The sequence below is a fragment of the Podospora bellae-mahoneyi genome, chromosome 4 (genome assembly GCF_035222275.1).
Source record: "Podospora bellae-mahoneyi strain CBS 112042 chromosome 4, whole genome shotgun sequence".
NCBI lineage: Eukaryota > Fungi > Ascomycota > Sordariomycetes > Sordariales > Podosporaceae > Podospora > Podospora bellae-mahoneyi.
Window position 1 is genome coordinate 3,703,358 of NC_085883.1, and position 25,361 is coordinate 3,728,718.

Consider the following 25,361-nt stretch of genomic DNA (forward strand, 5'->3'; position numbering starts at 1 on the left):
GGGCGGCTGAAGTGCACACCGACCAACGCCGCTGACCTACGAGACCAGAAGCAGTGTCACCTTGAGCAAGATTGCCGGCCGTTCGCGCAATAGCGCCGGGGAGAAGGATGGGATGCAAAAGGGGGCTGGCTAGTTGTCGTGTTTTTCCGCCTGTGCCAAGCTGCTTGGGCTCGCCTCACGGCTCAGGAGGGGGGAGCTGAGGATTGGTTCTCAGTCTTGGGAAAAGCAGGATTTCTGCATGCAATTTGCCCTCCGGTCATCGCACGGCATAGGGGGGCGCATCCCCAGGCGGGAGCCGGCATCAACAAAACTCAGTGCCTGCATGCTCCAACCGTCCGCCAACGTCCACCGAGTAAGGGAGCCTTCTGTGCCGGCCCATGTTGCACCATGACGATGGCGTAGCATGACACTGACGCCTGGACTGGAAGGAGGCTCAGGCACAACCAACGTAGAATGGACTGCTTCATTTTCTGAACGGGACGGGGCTCCGCTGGATTCAACAACTGGGCCGGCCTGTGAGGTGACGTCTGACTTCCTAAAGCTACCATAGAGTTGTTCTATTTGGCCGATTCGGCTCCCATGTGGCTTTTTACTATGAGGGTGTGTGGAGATGGGCTGGTGTAACAAGGGGCCATGAAATTTCTTTTCGGTAGGGAAAGGGGTTTGAAAACCAAGGACGGAGATGGGCACTACCTGCTATTTTCTCGACATGATCGACGATTCTCGAAGGCCTGGTCCCGGGAACGAGGAAAAGATTTTCAACAAGATGCAAGCAAAACTCGCCAAGTTCAAGGAACCATCGATGGCGGAATGGGCGAGAATTAATATGTAGCCGCTCATCTGCGAACCCAGGGCTCTGGGAGACCTCTTGTCCCCCCGATTTTTTTTTGATTCTTCTGGAACTTCGACTTCTTCTCTGTCTGGCTCCCTCATGTCGAGTTGCATGAGACACTGATCATCCGTCGGGACGACTCACTGAAAACGCGTCTCCTCAAGTCTGAACACGCGGTGCAGTCATGGATCCGCCAGCTTCCTCTCCGGTCTCGGCAGCATGCGCTCATCTTGACAACTCGTTTGGCCCTCACGCCGGCGAGTGTCGAGGTGGATTCGACTTCACTCTATTTTTCGAAGAGACGATCCTCACAATCCTGCCCGCGGGACTCATCCTGCTCGTCTCACTTCCGAGAGTGTGGTTTATGTGGAGGAAAGCCAAGAAACTCACCAGTGGCAGTCATTTGGCAACTGTCAAAGTTGTATGTACTTTTCCCGGCCTGGCTCTCCTGTTTGTCAGCACCAGAGTACCTTTGATTCTAACAAATCAAAATCTCACAGTCCACCTGGGTTGCGCTGGCTGTCCTTCAACTTGCAGCGCTGGTCCTCTGGTCAAGGCTCCCTTCCCCCGTCCGAACCCGGACCACCCTGGCCGCTGCTGCCCTCACCTTTGTTTCCTCTCTTGCCCTCTCGCTGCTGTCCTACGTTGAGCACACTCGCAACGTACGACCGTCCTCCATCATCGGTGCCTTTCTCTTTGCTACCCTCTTGTTTGACATTGCACGGGCACGAACCTTGTGGTTACGCGACCCGTATGTTGTTTCTCTGGACGAAGACGGTGACTCGTTTGACATCAACAAGGAGAATTCCCTGGCTTACCTCGCCGTCACTGCTGTCGTGGTGAAGGGGTTCTTGCTTGTCATTGAAGCCTTGAGAAAACGAAGGGTGCTTCGACCCGAGTTCAGGGGCTATGGCTACGGACCCGAAGCGACAAGCGGCCTCTACAGCCAGTCCTTTTTCTGGTGGCTCAATCCATTGTTTTGGAAGGGCTTTCAGAAAGGCCGGGTGTTGGATGTCGACAAGCGAGGTGACCTCCCTGAGCTGGACAAGCATCTTCAGGCCGGTTACAATTATCGGCGTTTGGGGAATGCATGGGCTGCCACTGTCTCTGGTAAGTCAGTCCTTCGACATGACCTTGCCCACAGCTGCTGACAGTGACACACAGGCGGTGCTAAGAAGACCAAGTCACCTTATGCTTTGTTGCTGACAGCATTTGATGTCCTGAAATGGGTTGTCTTGAGCACAGTTCCTCCACGGGCTGCCCTCACAGCCCTCATGTTCTGCCAGCCATTTCTCATCAATCGCACCATCAGACTGTCACAGGAGCCCATCACCGATGAGAGCACCCAGATTGGCTACGGCCTCATTGGGGCCTACTTCTTCGTCTATGTCGGCATTGCGGTATGTTCCTCTCATCACATCACCCCACATTGTGTACCGATGCTAACATCTCATCAATGCGTAGGTTACCATGGGACAGTACCAGCACAAGACATACCGTACCATCGCGATGGTTCGTGCAGGTCTCATCTCCATGATATATCACAAGACCAGCACTCTCAGTCTGAAGGATATTGATCCTGCTGCCTCCATGACGCTTATGAGTGCCGACATGGAGCGGATTGTGCAAGGATGGCAAACTATGCATGAGATTTGGTCCAACTCCATTGAAGTAGGCGTTGCCATCTTTCTGTTGGAGCGGCAACTGGGCATTGCATGTGTAGTTCCCGTGGCTTTGTCAATCTGTGAGTCAACGCGTGAATTTATCATTCGCAACGGTCATGCTGACAGCATATCACAGTGTCATTGCTTGGCTCCATGGTGGCTATGAACTTCATCGTCTCCCGGCAAGCCATGTGGTTGGAGGCCATTGAACGGCGTATTTCTGCCACATCAGTCATGTTATCATCCATGAAGGGCGTCAAGATGTGTGGTCTCAAGGATACATTGATGGCCAGCATGCAGAAGCTCCGGGTAGACGAGCTTTGCATCTCCAAGCGGTTCCGTAAACTGATCATCTGGAACATGGTGTTTGGTGAGTCAACCCTGCCTTGAACCTCGCAATGCAACCAGTCGCTAACACATGACAGCCTATGTGACCCAGGTCTTTGCACCCGTTCTGACGTTTGCCATCTTTTCCGTCCGAGCACGGGATACTGGCGATAGGACATTGGACACAGCGCGCGTCTTCACAGCGCTGTCACTGTTTGCCCTGCTCTCGGAGCCTTTGGCATCCCTTGTCATGTCCTTAGCGACGTTTCTGGGGTCCGTGGGTAGTTTCAGCCGCATTCAAAACTTCCTCCAGTCTGATGAGAGAGAAGATCCCCGAAAACAGGACCCTCACATGGTCTCGTCTGAGCACTCACTCGATTTGGCTTTGCCAATCGTGGACATGGAGAAGCCTTCGCCCCATGCCATTGTTATCGAGAAAGGTGACTTTGGTTGGGATGCTGGAAAGTCTCCTATCCTCAGCGACATTACCTTGACTGTGCCATGGCGCCAGTTGACCATGGTGGTTGGGCCGGTTGGGTGCGGCAAGTCCACTCTGCTCCAGTCCATCTTGGGCGAGATTCCTTCACTGTCGGGCTCTGTTCACCTTGGCTCGACCAGTGTTGCCTACTGCTCTCAAGACCCTTGGCACATGAATGGCACCATTAGAGAAGCTATTCTCGGCACCGCCAAGTATGATCCCAAATGGTACGGAAGAGTTCTCCGCGCCTGTGCTCTTGGTCGTGATCTGAAAGAACTTCCTCACGGTGACTCCTCTCGGATAGGATCCGGTGGAATCGCTCTCTCAGGTGGCCAGAGCCAACGCATCGCCTTGGCAAGAGCGGTCTATGCCCGCCGTGAGATTGTCATCCTAGATGATGTCCTCAGTGGTCTCGACACCTCAACCGAGAACCATGTTTTCCACAGTCTATTTGGTGTGAAAGGCATCTTCACAGAGACGAAAGCTACCGTCCTGCTTGTCTCCTCTTCGGTCAAAAGACTGCCTTACGCTGCGTGTGTCGTTTGTCTTGATTCCAGCGGCACGATCAGTGCTCAAGGAACGTTTGACGAGCTCAACCACGCCGGCACTGGTTACGTGTCTACTTTCTCCCTGGCCTCTAGACCGGACTGGACTTTCAAGCCAGACGACGATCACTTCAGTGATGATGATGATACCACTGATGTTGATCGTCCAAAGGAGCTGCATGAGACCGACTGTGGGACTTCGGTCTCGGGCTCTTCCAGAGAGAGGATTTCCCATTCTCACAGTTCTGAAAGGGCTGCTTCTTCTTCGTCAGAGATCCAGACAGTGAATGAAGCTGACGCAATCAACACACTGGACTCGGGGAGACAGACAGGTGATGTGCAGATTTATACTTACTACATTAAGTCTGTGGGGCTGTGGCCGACCTTGATCTTTGTTTTGGGCATTGTTGCGTTTGTTTTTTGTATTTCGTTTCCGAGTGAGTTCCTACCTTGCCTGATCCTTTCTTGCTTTGAGGCAAATACTAATACTACCATAGCTGTCTGGGTTCAATGGTGGGCTGCAGAAAATGAGATTCGCCCCAACGATAACCTGGGATATTGGATTGGTCTTTATGCCATGTTTGGTGGTATCGCCATTGTTGGCCTCACCATTGGCTGTTGGTATGTTATCCTTGCTATCGTCAGATTTGTCATGTGTACTGACCGGCAACAGGCAAATGATCATCAAGATGGTACCTCTGTCCGGAGAAAAGTTCCACCTGGCGCTCCTGAAGACCGTTCTGAGTGCACCCATGTCCTTCTTTGTCAAGACAGACACAGGCGTCACCATGAACCGCTTCAGCCAGGACTTGCAACTCATTGACATGGAGCTCCCCATCGCTGCCCTCAACACATTCACCACGTTGATTCTTTGCATCGCGCAGATGGCGCTCATCGGTGTTGGCTCCATCTATGCGGCCATCTCCTTCCCCATCGTTCTCATCACACTCTATCTCGTCCAGAAGTTTTACCTTCGCACATCCCGCCAGATCCGATTGATCGATATTGAAACCAAGGCGCCATTGTACTCCTTATTTGAGGAGTCGCTCCGCGGAATTGCCACCATCCGCGCTTTCGGCTGGCAAGACGCCCTCGAGAAGAAGAATCACACCCTCCTCAACCGTTCCATGAAACCGTTCTATCTCATGTATGCCGTCCAACGCTGGCTTACGCTTGTCCTTGACCTTCTTGTTGCAGCCATCGCTGTTCTTCTCATTATCCTCGTTGTCAACCTCCGCGGTACTGTTGCCGCAGGTGGTGTTGGGCTCGCACTCCTGAATGTCATCCAGTTCAGCCAGAGCGTCAAACTTCTCGTCACATTTTGGACAACCCTTGAGACGCAAATTGGATCGGTAGCTCGCATCAAGAGCTTCACCAGCACCGCTGTCCCATCTGAGGACCTTCCCGGCGAAGATCAAACTCCACCAGCAAACTGGCCTCAGAAGGGTGCCATTGAGATCAAGAATTTCACGGCCGCGTACAACGAGGGTGACTCAGACCCTGTACTCAAGAGCATCTCTCTTTCCATCGCTGCCGGAGAAAAGGTTGCTATCTGCGGCCGAACAGGAAGCGGCAAGACCTGTCTTGTGTCTTCGCTCTTCCGCATGACCGCTACTCACGCTGGCTCCATCTGCATTGACGGGGTGGACACGTCCACGATTCCCCGTGAGGATGTCCGCCGCCGGTTGGTCGGTGTCCCGCAGCATCCTTTCCTCCTGAAAGGGTCTGTAAGACTCAACGCTGACCCTCTTGGTCAAGCCACGGATGTACAAATACAGACTGCACTCCAAGAGGTCAAAGTCTGGGATATTGTCAGCAGATCTGGCGGACTGGGTGCCGACATTGACAGCCTCAATCTTTCGCAGGGGCAGAAACAGCTGTTCTGTCTTGCTCGTGCAATAGTGCGGCCGGGGAATATCCTTGTCTTGGACGAGGCCACCAGTACCTTGGACGGGAAGACAGAGGAGATGGTTCAAAAGTTGATTAGGAGGAAGTTTTGCAACTACACCATCCTTGCTGTGGCGCACAGGCTGGATACCATTATGGATTTTGACAAGGTGGTTGTGCTAGATAAGGGTAAGGTGGTCGAGTTTGATAGTCCTTGGAAACTGGTGGAGGAGGAAGGGGAAGGGGGCATGTTTAAGAAGCTGTGGTTGAAGAGCGTGGAGGAGGATATTGAGGATGTTCCGGAATGAAGGACACCTCGGTGACTTTGGGATGAAAAGGGGATCATTAGTTGGTGGTGTTTTTCATTGGTGCGGATATTGTCTCCAGCTGTAGATACCTCGATTTGAATTTATGAGTTTATGTAACAATGAATTTCAGTCATCATGTCGCTAGACCGAGACAGCGGAAAGAGGTGGGTCGTGTCTTGGGCTTGCCGAGACAATTCGGGAACCTGGAACAGGGGCCAGGGCCGGAGATATGGCAAATTTGGCGGGGTAATGACGGATTAAAGTGGGGGGCGGGGAGCTGGAGGGGCTGCTTATTTCGTGCTCAGCAGTGCTTGTGGAAAATAAATAGAAAGCAAGAGATCTTGATCGACGCCTGTTCAGAAACACTTGAAGCAGACACGCTCAGCCCTCCATCTCTCCTCCTGTTCCTTCGCTGCAAAAGCATCAGCTCGAAACCCCAGAACCCCTGTACAATGGCGTCCAATCCTCCCGCAAAATGCTGCACCATTGGTGTCAAGCACGAGTAAGCATCAACCCGACACAGCACAGTGTGCCATCGCTGACCACGCGCCTATGCTTTTTAAGAGGTGAAACCACAGGCCAATCCATCAAAGTAGCCAACAAGCATGACGCCTACCTCGCTACGCCCACCGCCGACAAGGCCCACAAGGGTGCTGGCATCCTCCTTATCCCCGACGTCATCGGTATTTGGAAAAACAGCAAGTTGATCGCCGACCAGTTTGCTGCCAATGGATACTTGACCTTGTTGATCGACGTGTTCAATGGCGACGCGCTGCCCCTGAACCGCTCAGGGCCCTTCGACTTCAACGCGTGGTTGACCAAGGGCTCTGATGGAAACAACCCTCACACAAAGGAGGCTGTCGATCCTATTGTTGAAGATGCGATCAAGGCACTCAAGGAAGAATATGGGGTGGAGAATCTGGGGGCTGTTGGGTATTGCTTCGGTGCCAAGGTAGACCCGCTCATTTTGTTCGAAATCATGCCAGCTGCGTGCGGAGTGCTAACACGTGGAATGCAGTATGTCGTCAGACATTACAAGGATGGCATCAAGGTCGGTTATGCTGCCCACCCCTCGTTTGTCGAGGAGGACGAGTTGGCTGCTATTCAGGGCCCTTTCAGCATTGCTGCGGCCGAAACTGACTCCATCTTCCCTGCCGAGAAGCGCCACAGGAGCGAGGAGATTCTGCAGAAGACCGGTCAACCGTACCAGATCAACCTCTACTCTGGCGTTGAACATGGCTTTGCTGTCAGAGGGGACCCGAACAAGAAGGCGACGAGGTATGCCAAGGAGCAAGCCTTCTTGCAGGCAGTCACCTGGTTTGACAACTACTTGCTCTAGATGAAGTCAGATTATGTTGTAGCCAAAGCCTGTATGATGACCTGTCACAATACACCTTTAAGGTGTCAGAGTAAACACATCTCACAACTAAACCACAACTTTTGATGTATTAATAAAGTGATGTGGATATGTTGAAATATGTTCGATTGCTGATTGACTATTGGTTCTTTTCTTTTGCAACAGTATGGGCGGGCTGGCCTGGGACCAATTTCGGTCGGAGTATTTACCTTAGGTACCAGGCAATCCAACCCCTCAACGTAGTTGACCGCGGGTGTGTCGGGCAAGAATGAGAGCCAACAGAAAGACGGAATACAGAAACGAGACCCAAGCCGCAGTTATGACAATCCCACCCGCCTTCCCACCATCTTCTCTTCGCAGTCCCACCATCTTCAGGTTATCTGGAAGACGCATATCATAGTCTAAAAGTCCCACAGATATTTCTATTATGCTGATAGGAAAGGCCGCGGAGACCGAAAAGCATATAACCCAGTATTTATGGCTTCTAGTCCAGCGCCAGAGTCACCGCCAAACACCAACACTCCTACACAGGATGACGTCCACAAAAGATATTTGACCACCTTTCAAACCGTTGTTTGTAGCATGATTGAGTTCGCCGTTGGCCATTTGTAACGGTGATTCAATCTCTATGATCTGAAGTTCGCGTGTGGTGGTCTCAACAAGAAAAAGGACCGACTTCCACTTCCTGCGCACCTTTGCCTCTGCGTTGGACAGCAAGTTCCAGCAGGCATTAGCCCACAGTAAACAGACACGCAGAGTCCAAGTCAGAAGGGTGGCGACTACTAGGCACAATTGAACGTAGGAGAAGCCCCATCGGTACCGCTATTTGGAATTTCGATCACTCACATGCTGTGTAAAACATTAAAGGACAAGGTTGACAGAATTTGGTTTCTACGTGTACTCCTCTTTTATAAAAGGTTGACATGCCCCTGTAGTTGGTTGACAAGAGCCGTACTGAGCGATATAGTCCAAATGGTATATCCGTCCGGAGACTGTAAGCTGAACCTTTTGCTTGTCCTTGAAGGAGGTTAAGTTAATGTCGAAACTTCCGGAAGGAGACACTGATTCCCGAAATAATAGGCCGAGATATTTAGCGGAGCTCCTTCTAAGGCCTTGTCACCACAAAATGTTGTGGAAGGCGGCGACCGCAGTACGGAATGCCCAAAAAGCGACCCATAGAAGCCATACCTTCCGACATGCTCAGCGGCCGGGTCTCTGACTCTGCCTTCTTCAAAGCCTGCTTCCCCGATCATGGGACAGGCCGTTCTAAGCTGGTAGAACATGCGGTCTCACAGGGGATCGCCTTGAAACCATTTCAACCACAATAGGGGAAATAAATAACGGACGCCCGTAAAGGAATCGATGGCTCTCTTACCTACCTTTGCTGGATAACATGGTGAGAGTTCGTTGGTCTCCACTGAACATCCATGGGCACCACAAAATGTTTGGTCCGATCGATCCGCTCGCCATCATGAGTAACGTATGCAATGGGTCGAAATTCGGCAAATCGTACATAATTGCCTGTCTCTTGCTCAACGACGAACGATTCGGTGCTAGCAACGTAGCCGGTCATGGCGTGGTAAGAGTGGGGAATGCCAAAATGAGTGTCAGTGACATGACGATGAAGGCAATAGCCATCCTTGATTGAACTATACGGTAGAAGGTCCTGTTACTGAGAAGACGGTAGATTGCGTCAATGTATGACTCCTGGCGTAAGTAGATCATCCAGAATGTGGATAGGAGACAGATCTGGTTTCAAGTGTTGTTGCTATATAGTCGGATAAAACGCGCCATAAGAGGCACGAAATCAAGGGCTGACCTAGACGCCCGACTAACCACACACGCAGTTAGGAGGCCTCACATTGCTAAATCAGCCGGTTTCGGGGGAATATTTACCAGGTCCCATGCAATATCAAGAACTTTGGCCTGAGCGAACGTAAAACTTCCTCCTCCGTATGTGATTTGAAAAAGGCCGGACTGAGACCACCAATTGTAACCCTGTGCTCGCAGGACTGAACGTGTTATCAGGGCGACAAGCAGTCGGGTTGGCAATCCAAGAGGCCCATAACGGAAGACCAATTGTGAGTGAGACTAACAACGAAAACCAGAGAAGAAACGAAAACCAGAGAAGGAACGAAGACCATAGAGCTAGACGAAGCCAGTGGCAATTGGTAATGACCTCATCAGCCTCCGGTGTTTTTGCTGAGCTGCTCGACGGCGATGACACGTAAGAATTTCCAGCGGTTGCCGCTGTAGAGCAGGATCTTGAATTTGTACTCATACTCTCATGGGATAAACGACGGGGTCAACCTTTCAAAGAGGAGACATAGACAGCTATGTGATAATGAACCGAGCGGCGAACGGGGAACCCTTTTCCCTTTCCATGTTCGAGCCGGGGGCCGGTATAAGACTAGCACATGTTGCCTGAGTGCAAGATGTAACATCAATAATTATCTCACCTGGAATATAGCAAGCAAATTGCTTCTCGCATTGTTGAATCAGCCGTAACCGTATGCACAACGTTGGAGAGAGGAATGCCACATATAGATGCCTGCAATGTTGTTTCAAGATTAAGGCACAGCTGAGAAGAGAAGGCAGTGTTGAAAGCGTCAATGCCTACCCTATCTACCTACCTTATTTACGTGCGGACAGCACCGATCAGCATACATGTAGGGAAGGCAGCTACGGCAGGCACCGCCACTTTTCAGGTGTCGGTAGATAACACACTACATGTAAGATAGGTAGGCAAGTCACTGACCTTTGTAAGCACCAGATGTAACCTGATACTAACCTGGAAATTGCCTGCATTGTTCGAGGCTTCGAGCCAGAGATTCATGGTGTTGGGGCGGAAGGGACTCGACTATAGCGGCTGCAACAGATCATCGAGAGGACTTTCCCACCTTGGATCGGTGTACCATATCGGACCCTGGATTTAGTCATCACCCACAATCATGAGCCACTGGAACTTCACGTGGAACCATTTCGCACTGATTCCTGGGATTGCGACCAGTTGGCAAACTACCTAGGGTCTTTGGCATGCAGGTGATGCCAGACCCAATTGGGAAAAACGCGAACACTTCGCGCATGAGTAAGTTCAAGAACGATTATTGCGCCTATCTCAAGATAGGTAAGGTAAGGTAACCATGACTTGATTATTTACATCGCGTCCATTTTATGCATGGAGTAGACGCTAACGCGTGCCATATGCTAGAACAAAGTACGTGTCAAGTCCCATTCACAAGCTCGGCTGTTGCCAAAACCATTTCCTCTTGTGATACATCATATGTACTAGGTAGGTCCCTTTTTTTCTGGCCGACCCAAATTTCCCACCTTCACTGTAGCTATCGTTGATTCCTCCGTACATGACCAAAGCATAAAAGAATGTGCATCATTCTAGGCTTCCGCGTCGCCAACAGCTTGCTCATCAAGCGGCTTTTGTGTCCATACCGTTGAGCTAAGCCGAGTCAAACGTTAGCAAATCTGCAGCCAAAAGTAGAAGGTGGGTTCAAACTTACCACCCATAATAGGCATGATAGTTGGGGTTGGCCAACGCGCTCCTCATCTTGCTGCACAAAACCTGCACCTCCTCAAACTTCCACCCCAAGATCTTCACCGCAAGGTAAAGAACATACCCCTCCAGCCCTTCCAAGCAGCTCTGCTTGTTAAAGGCTCCGACCTCTTTCCACTTCCTGTCCTTTGGCCATGTCCCCAAGGGCAACTTGTAATGCTCGACATTGAACGGCCCAGGAAAGCCTGCTTCTTTCATCCACTCGGCATTCTTGCCCTTGTCGGACACTAAAAAGGTGCGGCCGATTTTCTCACCAGCTTCGGCAAAAATCCTGTTCCAGATGGCGTAAGGGTGATTTGGATCCTCGATGGGGATGGAGCCGTCGTCGGAGGCGATGCGGATGGTGAAGTCGGTGTGCTCGAGCCAGCCGCCGGGCTTGAGGCAGCGGTAGGCTTGGCGGTAGAGTTTGGGCCAGTCTTCGATGGAGCCGATGAGGAAGCGGAGGTGAACGAGGTCGAACTTGTCAGCGGAGAAGGTCCAGTCCAAGGAGGCGTCATCAAGCTCGAAACGGCAGTTGGGGGGCGTCCATGTTGGCTGTATATTTTCTTGGTAAGTATTTTGGTCATGAAACATGGGATATCGCATAAAGTGGTGGACACACCTGAATGGGAGAAAGATCAGTGCCGATGACTTCGGCGGCGGGAAATTGGTCCGCGCAGTCCCTTTTCATCATGTCAATATTGTGGTTCCCGAGTAGGAGGGGGAGGATAAACTTACAAGGCCCAAATACCGGTTCCGGTGCCCACGTCAAGAACAGCATCTGGGTCTTCAACTGGTGACCGGAAAAGCGAGTTGTTGTGGATCAGATACATCATGTGGTGGCTGCATGTGCGTCAGTAATAAGCCCCATTCCCTAGCGATCAGATCTGATTAACAAGAAAAGCAGGTATAAACATACTGCAAATCCAACCCATCATTTTGCTTGTCATCATTAGGTGCCCAGTACTCGGCCTCCTTGAAATTCTGATATGTGCGTCCATGAATCTCACGGTACTGCAAGATGGAAGAGCTGAGAGACGCGGTGGAAGATTCGGCACTGAAGCAGTAAATTTTAGCAACTGGCGCATATTACCACTCGTCGACAATTGTGGGTGGTCGTTGGACATACTATCCAAGGGCAGAGTCACCATCACCTTGAACCTCGGTTTCAAACTCGGGATCCTGGACAATTGGTCAGCTTTTAGGGAGCGAGACATTGGTAAACTCGTCACACTCACCACAATGATGGGCGCGGCCTCCTCTCCGTGCGTGCCCGCTTCGGCGGCTGCCGCCGGTGGGCTCGAAGGAGCAGCGGGCGAAGATGGCGGCTTAGAAGACCCCATCTCGGCGGTAATGGCACTCCGAATCGATTGGGAGCACAGAGGCGTATTTGTGTAATGTGAAGCGCCGGTCGGACTTTTTAGACGAGATGCGGCGATGTGGTTGTACGGCGTTGGTGTGGAGTGGGCCGGGGGACGACCAAGCCTGCGGAAGAGACGGCGGCGCGGGCGGGAATGGCTCGGAAACGCGAACGGGACGACAGGTTGTGTAACGTGAGAAGGCAACGACGAGATGGATTGAACAGACGGCCTTTTCTCTCGCCAGCAGCGGGGTTTCGGAGCGACAGTGGGTGTGCCACAGCTTCCAGAAGGGAGGAATGATCCGTTCCGATTTCCGATAGTGTGAAGACCCCTGCCGTGACCCCCGCTGGAGTTGGTTTGTGATGTGGTGGACAATCCTTGCAGCGAGTCCGACAGGATGCGATTTGTCAGGAGGTTTCCCTTGTTCGGGACGCAAGACAAGCAGATGCAGACTACTCATGTATTGCCCAAGTCTTGTCCAATAGGATGCTTTCGCGGCCTCGACTTGCAGGTGCAGCAAACCGGTATGCGCGCAGGTTGGTATTCCTTTTGGTCCACCTGCATAATGCTACCCTGCTCAGCGTGCGAAATATGTCCTATTCTGTCGTGTCAAGACGCTTGAAGACGGGGCTTAGAACTGGCATTAAGGCTGGCTCTATTAGCAACGTTAGACTTATCATTTTCTTGCCAACACAACTGCCCTGCACCTTCTTGATGAACCTGGAACTCGAGAGCGGAAGCGGTGCTGTTGATTATCTAGACCCTGACACATCAGAAGGCAGCGGAACGGTTCAGGGGCTCAGGGGTGGGCTTCAAGGGGTTCAGCAGCGGTTGGTGTCCCCCCCCCTGTGCCCATCTCCAAATGCCATTGGCCAAAATCACCAACATGCCTGCTTTTTTTTCCAGCTTTTTGGAATTGTCCACATCAAAATGGAGAATAAAATACATCCTTGTCATCATAAAGAGCTACCGTGCAACTCCCCACGCTCACACGCTCCTCGAACCACTGATCCGCTTCGTCAACCTTCGACTGCCATCATTTGGACACATGTCTAACAGGGATGAGCCGAATGTTCAGCGGCTTCTTGACCCAGAGACCAAAAGACTTTGCCTTCGGAAACGTTTGTGACTTTTCGTCGGCCAGAGCCAAGTCAAAGTTCCAGATGAACCTTGCTAAGATGACCCGCATTTCGACGTATGCCAAACTATTGCATCGTAGTCAGAATAAGTCCCCAGGCTAGGTAAAGCTATGTAGGCGATACTCACTTTTTGCCAATGCAGTTTCGCGGGCCAACTGAAAATGGCTGCAGTGCACTGTGTCTACTCTTGTCGAACGCTATGCCTTCAAAGCTATCTCCTCCAAGCCAACGCTCGGGGATGAACTTGTCGGGCTCAGTGAAGTTGCGGGAAAGGTGGTTCACAGCCCACGGCCAGATCTCGAGGCCAGTCTTGAATCAGTTCTTGGTTAGCTGGCTATGCGTTATATTTGTTTGCGAGTGTAGGACACGAGCTTACATTCTCTGGAATTTGCCATCCCAGAATCACGTCCCCACCTTTGGCCGCCTTGCGTGGAAGATTGGCCGGTACAGGCGGGAATAATCGCATTGCTTCGTCCAAAACGGCAAGCATATATGTCAATCTGTTGACACTGAAGAAGTTGATCTCATCTTCGCTTTTGAACTGACCTCTGACCTCCTCTGCCAGCCTTGTCTGCACGCGGGGGTATGTCGCCAGGTAATATGTTGTTGCCGACAGCGCAGTAGCCGTGGTTTCGCTTCCTGCCATAATTAACAGCCTTGCGTTCATTGCCATCTCTTCTATTTTCAAGGGTCTTCCGTTGTTGGCCTGGGATCCGTTGGTCAGGGCCTGAACGAAGTCCGGTCTTACAACACCAGAGTTGAGTCGCTTGACCACCTGGACGCGGGCGAATTCAGCCTGTTCATTGGTATGTTTTGCTGGGTGGTGCCAAGGGGTCAGAACCTTGACGACTCTGGAAAAACTGGGGAAAAACCAGTTCATAACCAGCAACATGGCGAATTCCTTGACGCCGTTGAGGATGGCCGTGACCCAGGGGTGGTATGAACTGCTCTCCAAGCAACCAAAAGGAGCACCGAACGACAGGTCACCAATGATATCAAAGGTTGTAAAGTTGAACCAGGCGCCCATGTCCGTAACGGCCTCTTCTCGTCCTCCTTTAGTCAATTCATGCAGACGATCCATCAGCAGGTCGATGTACTGCGTGATAAGGGGTTGCTGATCCTGCATCGCTTTTGCCGAGAATCCGTGGCTCAGGATCTTACGGAAGCGGCTGTGATCCTCACGGTTCGCACCCAAGATGTTGTGCATCGACATCTTGTAGAAAACAGGGTCCTTTCCGTGTTCTGGTTGCCCAGCCTTGCGGTGGCCTCGAATGGCATTGTAAGCGTCGGGATGTGCAAAGGAGACACGATTTGGTGCAACGCGGATGACGTCGCCGTATCTCTCGTGCAATCGGTGAATGTTACTCGACATTCGTCCTGAAAGCCATGCTCGGGTGTATGGTATCGGCGTCGCCGCCCAAAGCTTTGGACCGGGGAGAGATCGAAGAGGATGGAGGAGCAGGTTGTACAGGACTGTGGATAATAGTATCATGATAGTCTGTACCGAAAGCATTGATCGAGTCAGAAATAAGCGTTCAGGTCAATATAAAGCAACGCGAAGTGTTGGAGAATGGAGATTTCCTACCGCCCCAGCAAGCCATGTTGGCCAAGCAATGAATGGATACGTCCCGAGAGAAATTCTGTCAAGAATTGCCATGGTGCAGCTCGCAAAGGATGGGGGTTTATTGTCAAGGTAAGTATTGGGGGAGAAAGGTGGCTCTGAGGTTCAATAAGTAAGGTAGGTGTCGCCATCACTCGCTGTATATCACCCGTTGCATAACGTGTAATGTGTTCGGGCATAGGACGGCAGTGTTGGCATGCCACATTGTCCCTGCGGTCGGAGGAAAAGGGACTCGAAGAAGGTACACTAGACACCATCATCAGGGAACGTCAACGTCGGCGTTAACACATTTAGTCATCAGCCTCGGTGCAAGGAATTGACCGTCGAATGGATACGCCCCGTCGTATCGCCATGTTGTACACCTCCACTAGGTGTTGCTCATTGAGAGTGTGACTAGGTGCTCATTTCGACAGTTCCACAGTCATTGTGACGTGAGATGTGGGCAACATGAACACAATTCATCATCATTCACTCAACGTTGTACTCGCGCTCAACGGTTCCATTCAGCACCGAATGATCGTCAGCGCGTCGTTAAGTTTACCACTGTCGGCAATTCGTTTTACAGTAATCATCTCAGGCTCGTCTTGCCCCTACGCTGACAACCTTCAACATCGATTTCGAGCCGCGTCTGCTCGGCAACCGCTAATGTCAAGTCGCACACAAACAATATCATATGTTTGCTAGAATTATGGTCATATAAGGTAATTCTGGAAACATACTCGAATAGCGAGGTAGGTACTTGAAGTTCAGGCAGGACAACACCAAATGATTCCAATATTTCACCTTTCGGCCTCTTCAGAGGCAACCGCAACATTCCACCGGGCAGGCTGGTAAAGCATTGGAAAGTAAGAAAGGACCGCAGGTAGTGCCAAATTCAGCAGCCCAGAACCATTGCTGGTCCATCCCGATGCTTTCGGCGGTCCCTCCGAACTACACATAGATTTGATTTCAGACACACTTCACGGTGAGCAAACCCTCCTATTATCGGGGGTGGGCTTTGCTGGAGCGTCGTACAACTAAGTAACACTTTACAGAAACTGCGCGCAATATTTGGCCTAGTACAATGATTCGCTTCATTGCTTCCGACTGCAACCCCTCGTAGACACGTGCCCATGCCAGGCCTCCGAGCTGTCTCCAACAATCGATAGCTACCTACTTCAGACGACACCCGTCAGCTCCCCCACCAAGCTCACCTCGCACTAAGCTGTCCTTAGTGGCGGCAAGCAAATCTGCTGCCGAGACGGGACCATGCGGGGCCTTTACCCGCTCAACTTCATCCGGGAAATCGACCTGGCCATGTTATGGTCTCGACATCCATTGTCAGCTGGTGGGCAGCGACATGGCTGCTGGTTGTGCGAACTTCGTTATATCCTGATTGCATTTGTCCGCTGAGACAATCACCACCCATATATGATACCACCTGCCATTGGATTACCTAGTTACCACGCGTTCAACTCGCCATCGTGGGTGGGAAACTGCAAGCCATGCTCGCAGACAGGCTTTTGGACAATGTCATATTGGCCAAGTGCCAGTTGGCCATTGCCGACGTCGGTGTTGACAATGTCATCCTCGGGTTGCTGACCGTCGCAGTCATTGCTGTTGCAGTCGACTACGCGCACATGCTCTATCTGAGATCAAAGATGCCACCTGGGCCCTTCCCGCTACCCATTGTTGGCAACACATTCTCGCTCCCAGACAACAAGCCATGGATCTACTTTGAGGAGCTATCCAAGAGATACAACACACCACTTATTACATACTGGATTGGGCGGCAAGTACCTAGGTAGCTTTCACAAACCAACAATCGAGTTGCTAACGCCCTGTTCACGCAGGAATCCCACACTTTGGATCAACGATGCTTGGTGTGCCCATGAGATTTTTGAGAAGAAGGCTCAAATCTACACTTCAAGGCCTCGGATGATTGTTTTTGGAGAGCTAGGTTCGGGTCAGTCAAACCTGGTGACGATGCAAATTCGCAACCAAGAGGAGCGCGAGCGATGGCGAATTCACCGCAAGCTGATGCACATTGGAGTTGGCGTGCAGTCGGTCCGGGGGTATCGCGCTATCCAGAACAATGAAAGTAAAATCATTGCCTTGGACTTTCTGAGGGAGCCCAAGGAATACGTCAAGCACCTGGAGAGGTATGCCACGAGCGTCGTGTCTATCATTGCGTTTGGGCGAAGGGTTGCCAGCTACAATGACCCCATCATCACGGAGGTTATTGCCTTGATGCAGCTGGCAGCTGATCTCAACGTTCCCGGCAAGTCTTTCCCCATGCTGCTCGAGACATTTCCTAGTGAGTATCCCTGTCCTGTTCAGACATGCGGAAAGCCGATTGACCAAATCAGTCCTTGCCAAGTTTCCGCGATTCATGCCCTGGTTCAAGGGACTCGGAAGCCGTAACTCAAAAGGCGGTCACTACTTCTTCTACACGCTGGCCGAGGAGGCTATCGAGCAGTACAACCAAAAGTCCCCTTCGGAACAAGCCAGCATGCCTACGCCCTATGTCAAGACTCTGTTCGAAGAAGCTGATAGGTACAAGTTGCCAGTCGCCGAGCTCTCCGGTTTGACCGGAAACCTTTTTGGTGCCGGGGCCGACACATCCTCAAGCACACTTGTCAGCTTTATCTTGGCATGCTGCGCGTTTCCAGAGACTGTGAAGAAGGCCCAGGAAGAGCTCGACCGGGTGATCGGGCCGAATCGCTCACCACACTGGGACGACTCACCAAACCTGTCTTACATCAACGCCTTTGTACGAGAAGTGCTTCGCTGGAGAAGCGTAGCTATCATTGGTGGCCAACCTCATTCGCCCACCCAAGATGACACCTACAACGGCTGGCTCATACCCAAGGGTTCCTGGATCCAAGGCAACGTCTGGGCCATTCACCATCATGAGAGAGAGTTTCCAGACCCGGACCGTTTCTACCCCGACCGATATCTGGAGGGCAATGATTACAGGCGCCCGTTCCCTAATGACAAAGGCTACATGACTTTTGGCTGGGGGAGGCGTGTGTGCAGCGGACAAGCACTCGCGGAACAGGGAACATGGATCAGTGTTGCTCGACTGTTATGGGGGTTCAATATCCGTAAAGCTCGTGACCCCAAGACAGGCCAGGAGATCGAGGTGGACATCTTTGCCTTCACCAACGGTCTGAACATGCGGCCCCAGCCGTTCCCCTGCGAGATCGTGCCAAGGAGCCAGGAGATCAAGGAAGCTATCGAGCGGGAGGGGCGGCAAGCGTTGCAAGATCTCAAAATCCATGATGGGGAGAGTCAATATAGGATGAGCACGTTCTACCAGCAACAAAAGAAAAAGGTGGCTCAGGAGCCCATCATCGATGAGAAGGGCAACGTCAGGTTTGTCAAGGTCGGACAGTGACCTCATGCAAGAAAGTACAAGGGATGATAGGAAGAGTCTAGTGAAAGAGGCAAAACTGAAACTTTATTGATACAACGCCCTTGCACACAAGTAACCACGCCAATGCCGTTGTTTGGATGTCATGACATGGTTTAAACCTTCGAACAGTTTTAGTTATCTCGAGGTACCCCCGAGAATTCTGACCACAAACTAAAACATGGTCAAAATGGCGGTTTTACGTTATGAAAAATATCACGGGATATGACCGTTGCAGCGATACATGAAATGAAAAGCATTCAAGTCGAAGCAATCGAAGGCGGTTGTGGTAGGCGAGTAACCCTAACCCTGTAATGCCCCTGAACCCCTGAGAACCGGAAAACAACACCCAGTGTACCTACTCCAACAAAGAACATGGCTTGTCAAAAAATGGCCCTGCATGTTGTGTGTTAGCGTAGGCGACGTCACGCGGGCAGTTCTCCATTCAACGCAAGCTTTTCTTTCCCTTTTTCTTTCAGCTTCAGTTTGGAGAAATCGCGGCACTGGCGACGATCGTGTGGGCATGTGGCAATCCCCAAGACCTGGTCACCTGGGATGCGGGGGTGTATTCCCCGCATTCACAGTGAAGCGCGTTCTCCACGGTCATGGGAAACGCGTGACGCCCACGCCGAGAACGACTTCATACGCTTGGTTGCTGTTCAGCTGTTGGGGGCACCTATTCGGCATCTGATGTGAGGGGCACACTACCAACATGTCGGATCATGGTGTCAGCGTGGAGGCGAGGAAATCCCGATCCGGAAATCGAACAGTTCTTCGGAGACAGACAAGGAGAGAGGGAAACGCTGACCGGGGCCGGCACGTCAATAGCCTGATTGCCAAATTCGGGGACAACTATATGATGAGGGTCGTGCGGTACCAACAAATTGCCATGCATAAGAGATTGGTCCCCGTCATGTAGCAGTTGACGTTGCAGTACATCCAAGTTACAGATATAAGCCGTTGATAGACGCAACAAACCACCCACGCACCCGTTTCACAGCCAGACTTATCACCATACCTACCTTCTCCAACCGCCAGACCAACACCACAGAGACTCACAATCATGGCCCCCACGCCCACCGGCATCAACGTGATAATTGTCGGCGCCGGCTTCGGTGGCCTTACAGCAGCAATCGAGTGCCACCGACAAGGCCACAACGTCACCATCTATGAGAACTTCCCCGCTCTCAAGACACTCGGCGACATCATCTCCTTTGGTGCCAACGGCGGGCGTATCTTTGCCCGCTGGGCCGACGGCGCCATTGCCAGAAAGCTCCGTTCCCTCTGCATCGACCTCACAGACTACGGCTTCCGCATTCACAAGTACGACACGGGTGAGGTAGTCTACCACCAACCCACCCCACCCCAGCGTGAGGAGGCGCCCGTCTTCAATGGCCACCGCGGCGAGCTGCATGAGGTGGTGTTCAACTACGCCAGGGATGAACTCGGCATCCCGATCCACCTCGGCCAACACGTCGATGAGTACTTTGAAACAGAGGACAAGGCCGGAATCGTGCTCAAATCTGGAGAGCGGGTCGAGGCCGACATTGTCATTGGGGCTGATGGCGTCAGATCAAAGGCGAGGGAGCTTGTTCTTGGGTACGTGGACAAGCCCAAGAGCAGCGGCTATGCTGTCTGGCGGGCGTGGTTCTCTAACAAGGACATGATTGCCGACCCACGCACCAAGGAGTTTTGTGAGAATGGGGATACCTTCAACGGCTGGATCGGGCCCGACGTGCACTTCCTCTTCAGCACAATCAAGGGCGGCAAGGATTGCTGTTGGGTGCTCACCCACAAAGATGAGCACGACATCGATGAGTCGTGGTCTTTCCCGGGCAAGCTGGAAGACGTGTACAAGGTTTTGGAGGGGTGGGATCCCGTCTGCAAGGCCATCGTGGAGAAGACCCCGAGCTTGGTGGACTGGAAGTTGGTCTACCGAGACCCCCTGCCCACCTGGGTTAGCAAGCACGCGCGGATTCTGCTCTTGGGTGACGCTGCCCACCCATTCTTGCCTACCAGTGCCCAGGGAGCCACTCAAGCGATGGAGGATGGTGTCACGATTGCCGTGGCCTTGAAGCGCGGGGGGAAGGATGGTGTCCCAGCTGCAGTGAGGGCTCATCAAGAGCTCAGGTATGTTCAGCAACGTCTCGTGTCTGGATTGGGTGTTCCGCTAACATGACAACAGATATGAACGCGTTAGAGCTGTGCAAAAGACTGGCGAGTCCACTCGCGATAGATGGCACAAGACAGACTGGGAAACTGTTAAACAAAACCCCAAGAGCATTGAGTTCCCACGAGAGGACTGGATCCATGGCTTTGACGCTGAAAAGTACGCAGAGGATAATTATGACGAGGCGATCAAGAAGCTGGCAATTAAGCCGGAGCCAGAGGAGGAAACCGCTCCGTTGGCAGCTGTGCCTCCTGCTGTAGTGGTTTAGAATTTCGTTACCTTGGGTACCTAGTCATGAAGTCCAGTCATGGCGCTTGGGAGCATGTTTTGCTTGAGCTGTAGAGGTAGTTTCCAAGATCATCCGTGTGGAACAGGATGCCTTGTTTTATGTGAAAACCCTAGTTGAAAACGGACATGCTCCTGGCCAACCCTCTAGCTACCTGTCAGTAATTGTAGAGATATCTACGTACAGTTCACTCTTCTTCCAAGGCCATGATGACGCTTTTCACCTCCAGAAAGTTGTCCATGCTGCACAATGCCCCCTCGCGCCCCTGTCCACTTCCCTTGTACCCACCAAAAGGTAGGTCATATGCAGTATTCGGGCTGGTGGTGTTGATGCCCACATATCCACTCTCCAGCGCTTGTACGACTCTCATGGCTCTGCTGATGTCCTTGGTGAAGACCGAGGCATACAACCCAAACTCTGTATCATTCGCCTTGGCAATGGCCTCCTTCTCGGTCTCAAAGGTGTTGATGATAACCACTGGCCCAAACACCTCTTCTTTGGTTATTTTAGCCTCCTCTGGGGTATTCAGGAAGATGGTCGGTTCGATAAAGTATCCATTCGAGGTCTCCAACTTTCCAGACCCCCCAAGAGCGAGAGTGGCGCCTGAGTCTTTCGCCGAGTTGATGTAAGAAAGCACATGCTTGTACTGAAGCTCATCTGCCTGGGGGCCATGATTCGTCTCTTTGTCCAAAGGGTTGCCTGACTTGACACTCGAGCTGTAGCTAACTTTGAACTGCTCGACGAATTTCTCGGCGATGGTTGACTGTACGTAGATGCGGGAATTGGCCATGCAAACCTGCCCAGAGTTGAACTGCATGCTCCAGCGGGTCTGGGCAACCGCCTTCTCGAGGTTTGCGTCGTCGAAGATGATGGCGGGTGACTTGCCTCCAAGCTCGAGAATGACCTTCTTGAGATTTGTTCGCGCCGCCTCCTCCTGGATGAGCTTTCCCGTACGGCTCGAGCCTGTAAAGCTCAGTGCCCTGACGTCCATGTGGCGGGACAGGATCTGACCAGAGGGGATGCCGTGACCGGAGAGAACATTGAAGACCCCCGGCGGGAAGCCTGCTTCTTTGACAAGCTTGGCGATTCGAGCAACTGCCAGAGGCGCCTTCTCCGAAGTTTTGAGAACAATCGTGTTTCCCGTTATCAGCGCTGGCGCCGACTTGGACGCAAAAAAGTGCACTGGCACATTCCACGGAATGATGAGAGCTACCACCCCGAATGGCTGGCGAAGCGTCATGGTGACATGACCAGGGGTGTTGACACTGGCCTGGCCCTGAATATGGGGCCAGGCCTCGGCGTAGTGGTCATATTGCCCGGCTGCGGATTCGGCGAAGAAGTGGGTAGAAACAGGCATTCCCATCGCCACAGCGTCCAGCTTGGCAATTTCATCTCTGTGCTCCCGGATAAGAGCGGCGAGCTTCTTCAGGTAAACAGCACGTTTTGCTGGACCCAGCGCTGACCAAGCGGGGAAGGCTGCTTTGGCTGCAGCCACCGCTCTATTGGTGTCATCTGCGGTAGCTTCAGGAACTGCGCATCGTCATCAGCTGATGTTCTCGTAAAATTGGAAAAAGTGGGCGATTATTTACCTTCCCCTGACACTTCTCTAGTGGCGGGATTGTAAACGGAAAATGTCTTGCCATCCGAGGCTTCAACGAGCTAAAGGTATGTCAGTGGGCTTCTAGGTACTTGGCAACGATGGGAATCACACCTCTCCATCTATCAACATCCGTGGCCGGATGGGACTGGTGCTAAATGCCATCCTGGCTTGATTCTGAGGTTATGTCACTGATACAGTGTAAAGGGGGCGGAATTCACACCAAGTTGCCGTGAGTCGTGGTAGGCAGGTAGGTACCTTAGGCAATGGTGAAAGAAAGTTTCCACAGGAATTGGCCAGAACATGAAAGTAAACTGGCGATGAAGTCTTCTTTCGGTGTTAAGTTCCACCGGCATCCATAAGCCAGTTTGATCCGCGTCCCTATATCAAGATATGTTAACCCCGCAGTAACATTGTCTCCATTTTGGGAAGCTGAAACCGGGTAGCTTTATCCGGCCGATTACAACGAAACAATAGGAAGTGTGAGAGGCGGATGGCGAGGTGACTAAGCGTTGCTGTGATATAATACGTGATCATAAGTAGGTAGACATCTAGAGGTTATCCATTCACTACGAGGTTACGCTGTGCATTCACAAGGGTTCTCCACAGAACACTCCCTGTCGGCGGACCGCTGCTTGGAATCAGATGGTGGACAGGGAGCGTCCCGTCAGGTTGGGAAGCATTTGCGGGAATGGCTCCCTCGGCCGGGCACCTGCCCCTGGGGTTGTGGATACATACTTGGACTCGACATCACGACAATCTCTACCATGTTGCAATTACAGTGATTCACGCCCGACTCCCTCAAACTCGACAAAAGCATACGTGGCTTACTTTCTCTTTTTGGACCACCAAATCTCGGTCATACTCGTATACGACAGGCAGTGCGTTTAACTGGCGAGTAGAAATTATCACAACGACATCATAAACGTATGATAGTAAGATCATACGATAAGGTGGTCAACTCGACGAACCAACATTTCGTCTGATGCAGGGATATTTCATGAATCCAAGATGAGCCTTGCCTGTATTCAACGACCGATCGCTGTTGACGCCACGTGGGATTCCATCCAGCTGGGTCACTATCTCCACTCTAGGCCAGGGCCCGAAGACGAGGCCATCCCCAAAATCCCTATCATGGACGAGCGGGCCTTGCGGGGACACTAGAGTTGGGTCAAACGCTGGATCTTGTGAGGCTCCATTTTTGACTGCCCAAATTCCCACCAATGGGTCCATTTCTCCGGGCTCGTCACCTTCATCCCATCGGGCTCGAGGATGCCATTTGCCGTTGGGGATTGGGGGTCCATTCGGGGGGTCGGGGCCCATTTGCCGCAGACAGCGGGCCGGAACCATTGGCCTTGGCAACAGCCCATGGGTTCATCTCCCGGGATTTGACCCCCCACCCCAGGTGCCAGTTGGGCATGCTTGTTTTTAGTCATCCTCAAGTCTTTAAAACCTTCAACTGTGCTGCTTGTTTCCACCTTCGAGGTTATATCATTGCCTGCCGTTCTCTCTGTCGCTCAAGCCAAACTGCACATCACAACATGACCTTCCAGAAAGCTCCCAAAGGCACCATCGCCATCGAAGAGGCTGTCCTCGACCCCGCCGGCCTCAGTTGGATCTCTGCCTCGGCGCCCCTCTTCAACCCAGGACATCGCCAAACACCTCCGGACTCGCCTTCCGGCTCTCCTCCTGGTTCTCCTACCCGTCACTCTCACCTTACATCTCTTCTCCAAGATGTCCACACTACCCGCCTTCACCAGATGGACACACATGGCGTGGAATACATGCTTCTGTCTTTGACCTCCCCCGGACCCCAAGGCGAATCAGACCCTGCCAAAGCCGCGATCATCGCCCGTGAGGCCAATAACTGGCTTTCAGAGCAAGTGAAACTCAACCCAGCGCGTTTCGGGGGTCTCGCGTCAGTTTCCATGCACAACTCTGCTGATGCTTCAGCTGAAGCAGTTCGGGCAGTGAAGGAACTGGGATTTTTCGGTCTGATCATCAACGACTACCAGGATTCCTCACCTGGTGCTCCCGACGCGGACAAGGAAGGCAAGATCTACTACGACGGTGAAGGATTTCACGAGTTTTGGAAGACTGTTGAAGAACTGGACGTGCCAGTGTACTTGCACCCTCGATACCCGGCGGCACAGGACCTCGAGCCTGGGACCAAATGGGGAGATAGGAAGCAGATTCTTGGGGCTGCGGTTCAGTTCCATTTGGATCTGAGCACGCATGTGTACGCACTGTGTTCATCGGGCGTATTCGATCTCTTTCCACGAGTCAAGGTCGTTATTGGACATTTGGGAGAAGGGCGAGTCGTCAATATGTGTCATCTACGTGATTTAAGCTGCTAACGTGACATCCAGGATTCCCTTCAATCTTTGGAGGGCAGACCACTGGTATAACAAACCCGTGAAGAAGGCCACCCGACCGTCTAAGGAGGACTACACCTACTATTTCACCCACAACATTTCCATCACCACGTCGGGAAACTTTAACGAGCCAGGCCTCAAGTTTTGCATAGATCAAATCGGAGTGGAACGGTGTCTATTCTCAATTGATTACCCATACGACACCATTGCAGAGGCACAATACTGGTGGCACGGCGTGGACTTGCCAGCCGATCAGAAAGAGCTGGTAGCAAGGGGAAATGCCATCCGTTTGTTCAAACTGCCATTGGATCCTTGATTCCTAGGCACCTGGTCGCTTGGCGGAACTCGGATTTGGGGGTTCTCGACAACGGCTTTTGTCTTTATATTCACGATAACTCTGGTTTCTTTTCGGTTGTATACCTTATAGGGCAATAAGATTTTTGCTTGTATTTGGTCTTTGCCATAGTACCTAT

The 25,361-nt window shown here is 52.0% G+C and overlaps 8 protein-coding genes across 8 annotated transcripts; 5 read left to right on the forward strand and 3 right to left on the reverse strand.

The window, feature by feature from the left end:
- Nucleotides 1-540: 540 nt before the first annotated feature.
- Nucleotides 541-6,143, forward strand: QC761_404610 (uncharacterized protein). Its single transcript, XM_062878746.1, has 8 exons — nucleotides 541-1,253; nucleotides 1,333-1,942; nucleotides 1,997-2,232; nucleotides 2,297-2,576; nucleotides 2,633-2,866; nucleotides 2,922-4,283; nucleotides 4,344-4,467; nucleotides 4,520-6,143. Exons 1-8 carry the CDS (start codon nucleotides 1,017-1,019, stop codon nucleotides 6,039-6,041), a joined length of 4,605 nt encoding a protein of 1,534 aa, XP_062732818.1. The 5' UTR covers nucleotides 541-1,016; the 3' UTR covers nucleotides 6,042-6,143.
- A 211-nt stretch (nucleotides 6,144-6,354) lies between these two features.
- Nucleotides 6,355-7,497, forward strand: QC761_404600 (uncharacterized protein). Its single transcript, XM_062878745.1, has 3 exons — nucleotides 6,355-6,543; nucleotides 6,606-6,993; nucleotides 7,060-7,497. The coding sequence occupies exons 1-3, from the start codon at nucleotides 6,494-6,496 to the stop codon at nucleotides 7,378-7,380; spliced, it is 759 nt and encodes a 252-aa protein (XP_062732819.1). The 5' UTR covers nucleotides 6,355-6,493; the 3' UTR covers nucleotides 7,381-7,497.
- A 3,199-nt stretch (nucleotides 7,498-10,696) lies between these two features.
- QC761_404590 (uncharacterized protein) lies at nucleotides 10,697-12,288 on the reverse strand (the record flags this gene model as incomplete). Its single annotated transcript, XM_062878744.1, has 7 exons — nucleotides 10,697-10,852; nucleotides 10,914-11,500; nucleotides 11,568-11,628; nucleotides 11,684-11,788; nucleotides 11,865-12,002; nucleotides 12,075-12,127; nucleotides 12,184-12,288. The coding sequence occupies 7 exons, from the start codon at nucleotides 12,286-12,288 to the stop codon at nucleotides 10,792-10,794; spliced, it is 1,110 nt and encodes a 369-aa protein (XP_062732820.1). The 3' UTR covers nucleotides 10,697-10,791.
- A 1,054-nt stretch (nucleotides 12,289-13,342) lies between these two features.
- QC761_404580 (uncharacterized protein) lies at nucleotides 13,343-15,358 on the reverse strand (the record flags this gene model as incomplete). Its single annotated transcript, XM_062878743.1, has 4 exons — nucleotides 15,031-15,358; nucleotides 13,822-14,943; nucleotides 13,573-13,754; nucleotides 13,343-13,511 (listed from the first exon to the last, which is right to left on the reverse strand). Exons 1-4 carry the CDS (start codon nucleotides 15,100-15,102, stop codon nucleotides 13,343-13,345), a joined length of 1,545 nt encoding a protein of 514 aa, XP_062732821.1. The 5' UTR covers nucleotides 15,103-15,358.
- A 1,192-nt stretch (nucleotides 15,359-16,550) lies between these two features.
- On the forward strand, nucleotides 16,551-18,445 carry QC761_404570 (uncharacterized protein; the record flags this gene model as incomplete). Its single annotated transcript, XM_062878742.1, has 3 exons — nucleotides 16,551-16,849; nucleotides 16,899-17,362; nucleotides 17,415-18,445. The coding sequence occupies 3 exons, from the start codon at nucleotides 16,551-16,553 to the stop codon at nucleotides 18,443-18,445; spliced, it is 1,794 nt and encodes a 597-aa protein (XP_062732822.1).
- A 392-nt stretch (nucleotides 18,446-18,837) lies between these two features.
- QC761_404560 (uncharacterized protein) lies at nucleotides 18,838-21,412 on the forward strand. The gene is made up of 2 exons (XM_062878741.1): nucleotides 18,838-20,590; nucleotides 20,646-21,412. Exons 1-2 carry the CDS (start codon nucleotides 19,524-19,526, stop codon nucleotides 20,896-20,898), a joined length of 1,320 nt encoding a protein of 439 aa, XP_062732823.1. The 5' UTR covers nucleotides 18,838-19,523; the 3' UTR covers nucleotides 20,899-21,412.
- On the reverse strand, nucleotides 20,994-22,938 carry QC761_404550 (uncharacterized protein). Its single transcript, XM_062878740.1, has 3 exons — nucleotides 22,628-22,938; nucleotides 22,506-22,575; nucleotides 20,994-22,446 (listed from the first exon to the last, which is right to left on the reverse strand). The coding sequence occupies exons 1-3, from the start codon at nucleotides 22,676-22,678 to the stop codon at nucleotides 21,104-21,106; spliced, it is 1,464 nt and encodes a 487-aa protein (XP_062732824.1). The 5' UTR covers nucleotides 22,679-22,938; the 3' UTR covers nucleotides 20,994-21,103.
- Nucleotides 22,939-23,931: 993 nt separating this feature from the next.
- Nucleotides 23,932-25,204, forward strand: QC761_404540 (uncharacterized protein; the record flags this gene model as incomplete). Its single annotated transcript, XM_062878739.1, has 2 exons — nucleotides 23,932-24,827; nucleotides 24,883-25,204. 2 exons carry the CDS (start codon nucleotides 23,932-23,934, stop codon nucleotides 25,202-25,204), a joined length of 1,218 nt encoding a protein of 405 aa, XP_062732825.1.
- Between the last annotated feature and the right edge of the window lie 157 nt (nucleotides 25,205-25,361).

Coding starts and splice junctions, on each gene's coding strand:
- QC761_404610 (XM_062878746.1), top strand. CDS start 1,017: ATGGATCCGCCAGCTTCCTCTCCGGTCTCGGCAGCATGCGCTCATCTT. Junction 2,577..2,632: donor TCCCGTGGCTTTGTCAATCT/GTGAGTCAACGC, acceptor AGCATATCACAG/TGTCATTGCTTGGCTCCATG. Junction 2,867..2,921: donor CATCTGGAACATGGTGTTTG/GTGAGTCAACCC, acceptor AACACATGACAG/CCTATGTGACCCAGGTCTTT.
- QC761_404550 (XM_062878740.1), bottom strand. CDS start 22,678: ATGGCATTTAGCACCAGTCCCATCCGGCCACGGATGTTGATAGATGGA. Junction 22,576..22,627: donor GGATGTTGATAGATGGAGAG/GTGTGATTCCCA, acceptor ACATACCTTTAG/CTCGTTGAAGCCTCGGATGG. Junction 22,447..22,505: donor TAGAGAAGTGTCAGGGGAAG/GTAAATAATCGC, acceptor GACGATGCGCAG/TTCCTGAAGCTACCGCAGAT.
- QC761_404600 (XM_062878745.1), top strand. CDS start 6,494: ATGGCGTCCAATCCTCCCGCAAAATGCTGCACCATTGGTGTCAAGCAC. Junction 6,544..6,605: donor ACCATTGGTGTCAAGCACGA/GTAAGCATCAAC, acceptor ATGCTTTTTAAG/AGGTGAAACCACAGGCCAAT. Junction 6,994..7,059: donor GGTATTGCTTCGGTGCCAAG/GTAGACCCGCTC, acceptor CGTGGAATGCAG/TATGTCGTCAGACATTACAA.
- QC761_404560 (XM_062878741.1), top strand. CDS start 19,524: ATGGCCCCCACGCCCACCGGCATCAACGTGATAATTGTCGGCGCCGGC. Junction 20,591..20,645: donor AGGGCTCATCAAGAGCTCAG/GTATGTTCAGCA, acceptor ACATGACAACAG/ATATGAACGCGTTAGAGCTG.